We start from the raw sequence: 13,713 nt of genomic DNA, 5'->3' as shown, positions 1-13,713 counted from the left end.
ATGATGAATTTATGCATTGTCCATCTGTCTCTGTATGTCTCTATCAAAAAACAAGAAAGGTAGGTTGTTGGAACGTTTGTTATTTATCCTTCCGCCTGCAACGAAGCCGCAAGCGAATCAAAATATGTTTTACAAATAAAGCAATAATATAAATATACTTTGTTTTATAATAATAAAAATATATGTTGTTTTGTTTTTTGTAGGTGCACATATATCTTGAACTATGGGTGAAACGATGAAATGGGCTGTACAGGCTGCGATCGAATGCTCAGCAGACTAAAACTATGTCCATGCGTGCTTGCACGTAATGTGAAGTTGTTTAAACTATGAATTGTAATTTTAATGTATTGTTTTGTCAATAACACACGTTCCAACAACCTACATTTCTTGTTTTTGATTCTGAATTTTGGAACGTTGGCAGTCTCTTTGTTTTTGGATTTGTGTGTCTCTGTTATCTCTCTCTCTCTCTCTCTCTCTCTCTCTCTCTCTCTCTCTCTCTCTCTCTCTCTCTCTCTCTCTCTCTCTCTCTCTCTCTCTCATTCTCAGGTTTTGCCAATTGCAATATATGGAGCTGAACTGTGGGGTCTTGAGAATTCTGCATTCCAGTCTGAAAAAGTTCATTTATTTGCCCTTAAGAAATTTCTTGGTGTTGGATCACGAACACCCAACGATTTTGTGTACGGAGAGATGAATAGGTATCCCATTTATGTGAATGCTGCAATACGTTGTGTTAAATACTGGTTGAAGTTGTTAAGAATGGACGTAAATAGATTGCCACATAAAGCCTATAAAATGTTGCGTGAACTGGATGAAAGAGGTAAAAGAAACTGGGTGTCTAGCGTACGTTGTAAATTATGTCAGAATGGTTTTGGGTTTGTATGGATGAATCAAGGAGTGCAAGATGAGAACCGTTTTTTGAAAGATTTCAGAGAAAGATTGATTGATTGTAGATGGCAGGAATGGAATTTTCATGTTCAGAACAGTGATAGATTTGCGTTATATAGGACATTTTGCACTGTGCACGAAGTAAAACCTTATTTATTATTGAACATGGATAGGCATTTGAAAATTATTATGGCAAGATTCCGAGGTGGAATAACAGAACTATTTGTGCACGTTAATCGATATAAGAGATACGATGCGGATATGTTGTTATGCCCATTGTGCAGGGAACGTAAGGAAGATATGTGCTTTGTTGCCCCGCACTTCGTGATTTGCGATGCCAGTTTATTCCTGCTAAGTTTGATAGAAACCCAAGTTTACACAAGTTTTCTATGCTTATGGCATCTGTGAATGAAGGTATTGTTCGAAAGTTGTCAGTTTATGTGTACAAAGCATTTCGGCTACGTAGTGTTGTTATGTCTTAGTTCATGTAAGCCTACGATATATTTTATTTGAAATGTAATGTTTTAGTTCGTGTATGATTTATTTCATTTGATTTGTGTGCAAATGTCATTATGTCATTGTATATATGTTTACCCCCCTCATAAGGGGCTATGGCCTAAATGAGTAAACAATCCAATCCAATCTCTCTCTCTCTCTCATGAACATGTTTATATTGTCGATGCCTTATTTTTACCTTTTACACGTTTCAGTAGATACATGTACCTAATTAATTTCATTACATGACTTATGTAACGATGCTACATTGTTATTATTTGCAACGTAGTTGTTCCATTGATTCCTCAGTTCACAGAATTTTTCTTCCCTCGAAGTTGCACACGTTTTTGCTTGATTGATACAGTTTTCATTATGCCTTTGACAATAATATGTCTTGTCATCTTTTTCACGAGTTTTCATTCACAAGCACCTGGGAAATACATCTCATGTTCCCCAGGGAATAAATCCCCGGTTACCATAGTTGCAGAAAGCAGGTTATACATGGATAATCAAAAGCAAACCCAATAGAAACACTCGGGGATTCTTCGGCTCTTTTCATTGGTGTTTCCCCAGACCTAAACAGACGACACGACACTGCTTTGCAAAGTTCCAAAAACGAACTGGCAAACTGGCAAAAGTAAGCAAAAAACAAAACTACTTCATGCATCATGAAAGGTCATACATTCATCAAAAACAAATGAAACCTAGCGATATGTTTTGTCTTCTTACAGAGTCATGGAGTGCGTGTATCTGTATTTCGATACACAGACGTTCGGAGAAACACGAACGTCAAGTTCAAGTAAAACGACCCCTGACACACACATTTTGACCGTGCACAAGACGTTGTATCTATGAACGAAGCACAAATAAGAAACAATAATAAAAGCAAAGAAAATAGCAACAAGATATGCAAACATCTAACAAAGCCGAGCAAGCAGAATGACAGGTCTAATGAAAAACAAAGAGGTACTGAGTCGGAAACAAGATCGCGATTCTTTCCTTCGTTGCACGACGCAAATCTACTGTGACCTTTGAGTCAGTTTGACCAAACGTAGCTTCCACATTCGATCACTCAGCTTAATATTTACAACAGAAAGCCGAGGGGGTGGAATACCGAGATGAACCTACAGAACTGTGCATCCTCAAACCTGACATATTCATCCCAACATTTTATGAACTCAAAAACACAAAAAGTTGCTTTCACACGCCAGCTTTGATTGCCAGTGGTTATCAAACCGGGACTCGTGTGGTTATCAGCACGGAACCCGTGTTTCAAAGCATGGCTCCCTGGGTTGATTGTGCACTTATTTTCTCACAACCAAAATGATGACAAAAACGATGTTTGGTGGTTTGTTGACAGACCAGCTTTTTTGTCGGTCCTCGGGGGGCATATCGACTTTTGTTTCATATTTATTGACCGCGGCCTTCGGCCTTGGTCAATAAATATGAAACAAAAGGCGATATGCTCCCCCTCGGACCGACAAAAAAGCTGGTCTGTCAACAACCCATCAAACATCTTATAATGTTCGCTTGTATGTATATATGTGACCCTCCACCACGAAATGAGTCGCATGTCACCTCGCGCGGTTCTGCGCTAGGCTTAATATAAGTCCGGGGAGTGTATGGTAACAGTGTGAGGGTCACCTTAATTACAGGCTTATAACTCAAACAGTTCTCGCTCTTTTCTAAAACGGTTTTCACCACTGGATAGAGCATAAAAAACTCTTTAGGAAAATGTAAAAATATGAAAATAATGCAAAGGTGACATGCGACTCATTTCGTAGTGGAGGGTCACATATTTGTTTTGTTTTTTTAGTCTGTTAATCGTTCATCGTTTGTTTTTATTACTTCTTCAATTGATATTCCAACATTTTTCAAACGTATTATCATTAGATTAAACCCTCCCATGGGCGAGGGCTGGATGTAAAAAAGCACCTGTTTGCTTATGCCACTACCCTCGTAAATAAAGAATTTGTCATTGTCATTGTCATCGTCTCTCTCTGTCTCTCTCTCTCGGTCTGTCTGTCTGTCTGTCTGTCTGTCTGTCTGTCTCTCTCTCTCTCTCTCTCTCTCTCTCTCTCTTTCTCTCCGGCTTTTTCTCTTTTTTCCCTTTTTGTTTAAAGTCAAGTTTAGATATAACTTCACATTACGTGCAACCACGCATGAACATAGTTTTAGTCTGCTGAGCATTCGATCGCAGCCTGTACAGCCCATTTCATCGTTTCACCCATAGTTCAAGATATATGTGCACCTACAAAAAACAAAACAAACCAAAAAAAGTCTTGTTTCGGCTTACTTCACTTGAGAAAAAAAGTTTTGTTTTAAAGTAATAACAATGGAAGAGAAAACAAGAATAATTGAGATAAAAAAAAGAAAAGGTGAAGTAGAAGAGGAATAGAAAGGGAAAAAACACAAACTTATTTGAAGAGATTTTATTAAAGGGCCGACTCCGCCTCATAAAAAAGCGTTTGCCTCACCGTCTCAGGTCTGGTCAAGCTTTTACATTGGATATGACCATCCCTTCACTTGGCCACATACCAACAATGAACAGCCTGGGTGGGCTTTAAATAGTGTGCACGTGGGGTCGAGGTGTTATGGATTCATTGGGTACCGTCCTTCTTGCATACACAACCATGTTCTGGGGCGGAGAATAGCTCAGTCGGTAACGGCCCTTGCGTCAAAACCACCGGCGTGGCAAAGGGGCTCCGCTCACATAATTATGTAACTTCAGCAGGACCGACGACGCACTGCAGCTTATCCCAGCCCGCTACACGTTGCATGAAAGGAAAACAGGCCAAGTACTCGGTCGGTGTTTTTTTTTTTTTTTGTAACTAAGAAAATGACCACAGGAAAAAAATAAAGAAGAAACGACAAACAAGAAATAAATGAAGAAAATCAAGGATTTCGAAGTCTGATGTAGGGTTCTAAACAAAAATAAGCGAAATGATAAATACAACATTGTCTTCGTTTCTAGAATTAGCTCGTTGCCGCTATTGTCTCTTGTGCTTTGCAGCGAAGCAATGGCCTCACATCCGTTTCATGACTTTTGTAATGTTCTAGTTCTTGCAATTGATTATCTGAATGAAATAAAGCACTGTTTACAACGAATGGCTTTTAATGTAGTTCTAGTCTGCATGGCATCCGGCCGTAATGTGCTATGTTCTCCTTTTTACATTTAGTCAAAACTTGACTAAATGTTTTAACGTAGAGGGGGGAATCGAGACGAGGGTGTGGTGTATGTGTGTGTGTGTGTGTGTGTGTGTGTGTGTGTGTGTGTGTGTGTGTGTGTGTATGTGTGTGTGTGTGTGTGTGTAGAGCGATTCAGAGAAAACTACTGGACCGATCTTCATGAAACTTGACATGAAAGATCCTGAGTATGGTATCTCCAGACGTTGTTTTCATTGTTTTGATCAATGTCTTTGATGACGTCATATCCGGCTTTTCGTGAAAGTTGAGGCGGCACTGTCACGCTCTCATTTTTCAACCAAATTGGTTGAAATTTGTGTCAAGTAATCTTCGACGAAGCCCGGACTTTGGTATTGCATTTGGGCGGGGATGTAGCTCAGTCGGTAGCGCGCTGGATTTGTATCCAGTTGGCCACTGTCAGCGTGAGTTCGTCCCCACGTTCGGCGAGAGATTTATTTCTCAGAGTCAACTTTGTGTGCAGACATTTCATCGTTTCACCCATAGTTCAAGATCTATGTGCACCTACAAAAAACAAAACAAACCAAAAAAAGTCTTGTTTCGGCTTACTTCACTTGAACAAAAGTTTTGTTTTAAAGAAATAACAATGGAAGAGAAAACAAGAATAATAGAGATAAAAAAAAGAAAAGGTGAAGTAGAAGAGGAATAGAAAGGGAAAAAACACAAACTTATTTGAAGAGATTTTATTAAAGGGCCGACTCCGCCTCGTAAAAAAGCGTTTGCCTCACCGTCTCAGGTCTGGTCAAGTTTTTACATTGGATATGACCATCCCTTCACTTGGCCACATACCAACAATGAACAGCCTGGGTGGGCTTTAAATAGTGTGCACGTGGGGTCGAGGTGTTATGGATTCATTGGGTACCGTCCTTCTTGCATACACAACCATGTTCTGGGGCGGAGAATAGCTCAGTCGGTAACGGCCCTTGCGTCCAAACCACCGGCGTGGCAAAGGGGCTCCGCTCACATAATTATGTAACTTCAGCAGGACCGACGACGCACTGCAGCTTATCCCAGCCCGCTACACGTTGCATGAAAGGAAAACAGGCCAAGTACTCGGTCGGTGGTTTTTTTGTTTTTTGTAACTAAGAAAATGACCACAGGAAAAAAATAAAGAAGAAACGACAAAGAAGAAATATTTGAAGAAAATCAAGGATTTCGAAGTCTGATGTAGGGTTCTAAACAAAAATAAGCGAAATGATAAATACAACAGTGTCTTCGTTTCTAGAATTAGCTCGTTGCCGCTATTGTCTCTTGTGCTTTGCAGCGAAGCAATGGCCTCACATCCGTTTTATGACTTTTGTAATGTTCTAGTTCTTGCAATTGATTATCTGAATGGAATAAAGCACTGTTTATAACGAATGGCCTTTAATGTAGTTCTAGTCTGCATGGCATCCGGCCGTAATGTGCTATATTCTCCTTTTTACATTTAGTCAAGTTTTGACTAAATGTTTTAACGTTGAGGGGGGAATCGAGACGAGGGTGTGGTGTATGTGTGTGTGTGTGTGTGTGTGTGTGTGTGTGTGTGTGTGTGTGTGTGTGTGTAGAGCGATTTAGAGAAAACTACATGACCGATCTTCATGAAACTTGACATGAAAGATCCTGAGTATGGTATCTCCAGACGTTGTTTTCATTGTTTTGATAAATGTCTTTGATGACGTCATATCCGGCTTTTCGTGAAAGTTGAGGCGGCACTGTCACGCTCTCATTTTTCAACCAAATTGGTTGAAATTTGTGTCAAGTAATCTTCGACGAAGCCCGGACTTTGGTATTGCATTTGGGCGGGGATGTAGCTCAGTCGGTAGCGCGCTGGATTTGTATCCAGTTGGCCGCTGTCAGCGTGAGTTCGTCCCCACGTTCGGCGAGAGATTTATTTCTGAGAGTCAACTTTGTGTGCAGACATTTCATCGTTTCACCCATAGTTCAAGATCTATGTGCACCTACAAAAAACAAAACAAACCAAAAAAAGTCTTGTTTCGGCTTACTTCACTTGAACAAAAGTTTTGTTTTAAAGAAATAACAATGGAAGAGAAAACAATGGAAGAGAAAACAAGAATAATAGAGATAAAAAAAGAAAAGGTGAAGTAGAAGAGGAATAGAAAGGGAAAAAACACAAACTTATTTGAAGAGATTTTATTAAAGGGCCGACTCCGCCTCGTAAAAAAGCGTTTGCCTCACCGTCTCAGGTCTGGTCAAGTTTTTACATTGGATATGACCATCCCTTCACTTGGCCACATACCAAAAATGAACAGCCTGGGTGGGCTTTAAATAGTGTGCACGTGGGGTCGAGGTGTTATGGATTCATTGGGTACCGTCCTTCTTGCATACACAACCATGTTCTGGGGCGGAGAATAGCTCAATCGGTAACGGCCCTTGCGTCCAAACCACCGGCGTGGCAAAGGGGCTCCGCTCACATAATTATGTAACTTCAGCAGGACCGACGACGCACTGCAGCTTATCCCAGCCCGCTACACGTTGCATGAAAGGAAAACAGGCCAAGTACTCGTCATAATCCCTATCGCGGCATAAATAATAGGCCGTGCGTCGTCTGTGCCGCTGAAGTTGCGCAGGTATATTCTGCCCATTAGATCCCCTCGTTCGGCAAGGGATTTGCTTCCCAGAGTCAACTTTGGGCAGACTCTCGTCGGTGTCCACCCCCGTGTGCACGCATGCGCACAATAAAGAACCCAAGTTCACAGCGAAAGTCTCAGGGCTTGGAAACATGTATTATGTCGTGCCGAATTCACGGAATTGCCGAATTCGCGGAATCGGCAACATTTTTGCCCATTTCGCGTAATCGGCAAAACGCTGCCCATTACGTGAAATCGGCAGCGTTTTGCCGAAAACGCGGAAAGGCCACTAAAATATGCCGATTTCACAGAAGCGACAGCCAGTCTGTTACTTTTTGTGTCACCAGAACATTGCATTGACATTGTTTTACCTCCTTACTATGTTTTTTATGGTCTATGTTGGTCTGTGTCGAGCATGACTCCGGAAATGCACGAAAACTAAATTTTTTGCAATAACTTGCCATAACTTATCGATTATTGCAATATCTATAGATTCAAGTATCTATTTGTCTTAGTGTGATGATATCCCAGGCATTTGAGAACTTTAAAGCCAAAAAGTGGCTGCTGATTTCTCAAAATGGGCAAATTTTAGAAGCCTTTACGCGTTTTCGGCAAAACGCTGCCGATTTCGCGTAATGGGCAGCGTTTTTCCGTTGCTGGATTCAGTGACTCCGATTCTGATGCGTCTGACGCCGAGATATGTGACGCTGATATGAGGAGTCAGACCGTCCCCTCGTCAGTGTCGAAACCCCCGTTGGCGTTTCTAATCATAATGGCACTGCATCAACTGCAAGAACACATGTAGTTGAGGCGAGTGGTGGAGGAGATCTGATGGAGGTGCATGCTGCAGTTCCTTAATTGCAACAGGGCTGTGATGTGCTCTAGAGAGCTCGCTTTCGTTGCTGCAAAGCCAATGGAACTGGCTGCAAACAGATTAAAGTTCATGACGCTGCACCCGGTGATACTCGTCGTGGATGTATCACCCAGTTTGATCCCGAGGAGATTGTAGCTCCACAGCTCTCAGTGCAAGACATGGATAAAGGTGAGGTTGGAGGTGGTGTCAACATTGATGTGCAAGAGCTTTTGTGGTGAACAGACTGTCACAGTGGAGGAGTTCCTGTGTTTGGGATCTACATTCTGATCTGTACGTATTCCTATTCGATGCCAACAAAGTGACTGATACGAGTAAGTTGATTTTGTTCAAGAGTTTGTCAAACTATTCTGTAAATGGACAGAAACGTGCGTGTGATGCATGTAACAAGATACAAGATACAAGATACAAGATATTTATTCACCAATTTTGCAAAAGGATTTCATCTTGGCACGGCACGGTAAAAATAAAATAAAAACCAACCAGACACATATGCAGACACACATCACCATGCATGCATACATACGTACATTACACTGTCATGCACACACAGACACAACTCACACGACACACACACACACACACACACACACACACACACACACACACACACACACACACACACAATTTTTACATTCTCACACATAACCAGCCACATATCTACATCACAAATTCACATCGTCGCCTTGTAAAGGTAAAAACCATATCAGTTTAAAAGGGGTGACAGTAATATAAATACAACATTAGTATAGTGAATACTAGAACAATACCTAAAATTTATAATCCATTTAAAAGTAAGTAGTACACGTAATTATTATCATTTAGTCAGATTATCACATAAAATTATATATTCATGATCTAGCCAGTTAGACAGTTTAAAAAAACAGTATTAACAGATTATCACAGATCTTTAATCCTGATAATGACAGTGAAAATGTTTGCTGATGTGTATAACATGTATTTGACCGTTTTCCTCCACGTGTATGATGTAAACAAAGCCTTCAAAAATGGTGATAATTGTTCTTTTAACCCTTCGTTTTGGATTTAAAGGATGCATGACAGATCAAAGTACACTTGTTCAAAATTTGGAAGGGTTAGGTTAATTTTCAACCCCCGTTGCTAAGGAAAATGTAAAGCTGGTGCCTTCCAAAACTTTAAAGCCCGATTTCTCAAATGGCCGCCGGTCAACTTCTTTCATAAAAATGGCCGTAATATCGTTATTTATTGACCTAGAGCTTTAATTTTGTTTAAACATCCAGGAAAGACTCACAATTTCAAAATAATAACAAACTCAAATCATCCAAATTGCGAATTGAGACTGATTTTGTGATGGACTGTCACATCGTGGATATATATATATATATATATATATATATATATATATATATATACCTGTTCCAAATAGACAGTCATGGTCGTTTTTCTGCACGTGCTGTGGAAATAATCACCAGAGTAAGAATATTGGACCAACAAGGTCGCGCACAAAATCCAAGAAATACAAGTTAAATGAATCCAACGTACTTTGGAAAATAACTGGAGAGTTCTTACTGACTCTCGTGCATCATTCAGACTAAAGAGCAGTTCTTTCGACCCCCTACACATGCGATGAGATAGTTTATGGAGCCGAGCGTGATAGGGCGATCATAACTATCGAGTTTTGTGTTTGTTTTTATTACAGCCAGGAAGAGTGGGGGGTGTATTCCATCCTGGCTCACACATACACACACACACACACACACACACACACACACACACACACACACACACACACACACACACACACACACACACACACACACACACACACATCGTGTTTTCCAGAAAAGAGATACATTGTTGGTCTTGCAGCCCAATATATGATAGGTGAGGCTTGATGATGGTAATAAGTTTTGTGTTTCTTATTATTTCATTCATTATGGTTGTAAATTTGTTTTGGGCAGAAAGCTAGGGAGTGTGAGATTTGGTGACTTGTTTGTCTCATTGGTTCATTGTTGTATTTTGCTGACGTGAGAGAGGGAGAGAGAGAGAGAGAGAGAGAGAGAGAGAGAGAGAGAGAGAGAGAGAGAGAGAGAGAGAGAGAGAGAGAGAGAGAGAGAGAGAGAGAGAGAGAGAGAGAGAGAGAGAGAGAGAGAGAGAGAGAGAGAGAGAGAGAGAGAAAAGGGGCATAACCTCACCAGAACCGACCATTTTGCCTGTTTACCGTACAAAAATGCACGACTAACACACGAACTGTTTCCAAACCGATATGCTATTTGGGACCAATGCAAGTTTTGTTTTTCCTTTCTCGTGTAATCTTGCAGCGAGGTGGCGCCAGTTACCAGCCGAAGAAAGAGGGGGCATAACCTCACCAGAACCGCCCACTAGACTTTCCATCTCAGATCTGGCCAAGCTTGTACATGGACAAACACGTCCCTCCACTTGGTGTTTAAATCAATAAGTTAAGTTAACAGAATGTCATCAGAATACAGAATACAGAATACAGTATATATTGAGCCAAGTGACATTAAAAAACATTTAAAGCACAAGGAATTTCGCGTAGTGTTGGTAAAATCACGCACACACACACACCCACACACACACCGACACACACACACACACACACGCCCACACATACACTGACATACACACCAACACACACACGCCCACACTACAGCAGTCACGATCACACCATCACACGCAGGGCAGACATGAGGTAAAACAGATGACAATCATCTATTAAAAGAAAATGTACAAAGAGTGGTCTAAGATGCTGGTGGAAGGGTCTACACAGAATACAATTTTATAATCTAATGCATAGTTAGAACTAGCCCATCCCCTCCACCCACCCACTCATGAATAACTAAAATAATGCAGCTAAAGAAAATGTTGAACATTTGGAAATCAGGAATCACACATCAAAGTCCCACTCAACCCCCCCCCCCTCCCCACCACCACCACCACCATCAGTGTTAGTTACGAAAATTAGCTCGTCACAGACAGCATCCAGATTGTTGATTTCTGGTATGCGTCCTAATGGAGCCGTAGTTATAACTCAACCGAAAAGTCTGACTAGTTTTGAGATGGTGAGATGAATCGTTTTTGCTGGGAAGGACTGTGCCTTTATGTTAATTGCCTTTTCCGCAACAAGGTTTCGTATTGCATGGAATAAAGGGTTTTCGTTTACGCAACACTGCAGGCAACTGTTACGCATGGGTGCACCGAATATATCCCAGCATCTGCATATTGTCTACGTTTTCTAAATTCTGAAACATCTGTGTAGACTGTGTCAAATAAACATTATCGTTTCCCGTTGTATATGTTAGGGCTTTGGGGCCTAGAATTATGCGAGCAATGATCAAAACATCGATGAGCAGATCGTAATGCCTTTGATGTTGACCTTAATTCATACTTGATGAGTACGTATACATCTGCCGGGTTTTGCGTTTGAAGTTGAAAAACCCCAATCAAGCGTAATATACGTCTCACTGAAATTCAGTTAATATTTATACCTTTAAGATATTATATATGTTACAGTTAATCTGTGAAACCAGGGAATACGTTTATTAACTAGGTAACACATGAATTAACTGGGTTTTTTCTGTCAGTTAATTCATGTATTACCTAGTTATACACGTATTCTCTGATTTCACAGATTAACTGTAACATATATACATTACGTCCAGGGCAAACCAAAATGTACCACCAAATATATCTTTAGGCTTTCACTTGAGCATCTTTGGACACCAGTCTGGCCACTTTCCATGCGTAGTGGAAATACTATGAGATGTTTGATGGGCCGCGGTCAATAAATATGAAACAAAAGTCGATATGCCCCCCGAGGACCGACAAAAAAGCTGGTCTGTCAACAAACCACTAAACATCGTTTTTGTCATAATTTTGGTAGTGAGAAAATAAGTGCACAATCAACCCAGGGAGCCATGATTTGAAACACGGGTTCCGTGCTGATAACCACACGAGTCCCGGTTTGATAACCACTGGCAATCAACGATAGCCGTGGAGCGAGGATTATCAGAATGAGCTGGCGTGTGAAAGCAACTTTCTGTGTTTTTGAGTTCATTAAATGTTGGGATGAATATGTCAGGTTTGAGGATGCACAGTTCTGTAGGTTCATCTCGGTATTCCACCCCCTCGGCTTTCTGTTGTAAATATTAAGCTGAGTGATCGAATGTGGAAGCTACGTTTGGTCAAAGGTCACAGAAGATTTGCGTCGTGCAGCGAAGGAAAGAATCGCGATCTTGTTTCCGACTCAGTACCTCTTTGTTTTTCATTAGACCTGTCATTCTGCTTGCTCGGCTTTGTTAGATGTTTGCATATCTTGTTGCTATTTTCTTTGCTTTTATTATTGTTTCTTATTTGTGCTTCGTTTATCGATACAACGGGTCAAAATGTGTGTGTCAGGGGTCGTTTTACTTGAACTTGACGTTCGTGTTTCTCCGAACGTCTGTGTATCGAAACACAGATACACGCACTCCATGACTCTGTAAGAAGACAAAACATATCGCTAGGTTTCATTTGTTTTTGATGAATGTATGACCTTTCATGAAGTAGTTTTGTTTTTTGTTTACTTTTGCCAGTTTGCCAGTTCGTTTTTGGAACTTTGCAAAGCAGTGTCGTGTCGTCTGTTTTGGTCTGGGGAAACGCCAATGAAAAGAGCCGAAGAATCCTCGAGCGTTTTTATTGGGTTTGCTTTTGATTATCCATGTAATAGGGCTTCCTGCAACTATGGTAACCGGGGATTTATTCCCCGGGGAACATGAGATTTATTTCCCAGGTGCTTGTGAATGAAAGCTCGTGAAAATGATGACAAGTTATATTATTACTTTTGCAGATATAGAAACCGCAAAGTAAACAGTTAACCTTTTCATTCAGAAATGACATAGAATACATTAAAACGATATGCCTTTGTGTTCGTAATTGATTGGTGTCAGTTAAACAATTAATTCAACAAATGATCCAGCTCCGCGCAGGAATCAGCCAAGCTGTTGATTTGTGTGCGTGTCCTTGTGTGTGTGTGTGTGTGTGTGTGTGTGTGTGTGTGTGTGTGTGTGTATGTGTGTGTGTGTGTGCGTATGTGTGTGTGCGTGGGTGTGCATCTTTGTGGTGTGTTTTATGTACGTACATATGTGTGTGTGTGTGTGTGTGTGTGTGTGTGTGTGTGTGTGTGTGTGTGTGTGTGTGTGTGTGTGTAGACATAGAGAGAAGAGGGGGGTAGAGAGTAGTTGAAGATTCGCTGCAACATGAGAGACAGAGAATTACACACAGAATCGTCGCCACTCAATACAAAATCACTCGACTAGTTTTCTCTTTCAAACAGTTCACCTGATTTTTATTTTGTAATGTGTGCAGTTAGATTGCATAAGAATGCACAAGAAGCCTTCGACCGTTAGCCCATACGGTACACCAACACACAGTCTAGCCACGACACTCCTGAGAAAAAGGACAATAGTTGTGTGTCAAGCAAAATTGCATTGTGTTTTTTTGTTAAATGAGTTCTTGTTAAACGTGTAAAACACCAAGAGATATGAACATGTAACGTGCAAGACGTGTTCAACAAAATCGGCCCCACCTTAATACAGTATTCTCGAAATTATAGTTTATTTTCAAATACAACCATCAATAGCTAGACGATTTTTGGAAATAACTCCGTCGGGTTTGTGTGGGTCGTGGACAAGTGAATACCCTTGCTTTTTG

At 40.8% G+C, this 13,713-nt stretch overlaps 1 protein-coding gene across 1 annotated transcript in view; it reads right to left on the bottom strand.

Annotated features, from left to right (window-relative positions):
• Window positions 1–13,319: 13,319 nt before the first annotated feature.
• Window positions 13,320–13,713, bottom strand: part of LOC138977146 (uncharacterized) — a 20,155-nt gene continuing 19,761 nt past the window's right edge. The window contains exon 9 of the mRNA XM_070350058.1: window positions 13,320–13,449. Coding sequence (XP_070206159.1) covers window positions 13,448–13,449 — 2 coding nt within the window. The 3' untranslated portion in view covers window positions 13,320–13,447. The remainder of the gene's footprint in view (window positions 13,450–13,713) is intronic.

The sequence above is a fragment of the Littorina saxatilis genome, linkage group LG1 (assembly GCF_037325665.1).
Source record: "Littorina saxatilis isolate snail1 linkage group LG1, US_GU_Lsax_2.0, whole genome shotgun sequence".
NCBI lineage: Eukaryota > Metazoa > Mollusca > Gastropoda > Littorinimorpha > Littorinidae > Littorina > Littorina saxatilis.
Note: the sequence above shows the minus strand (reverse complement) of the source record. Positions and strands in the feature narration are given on the sequence as shown.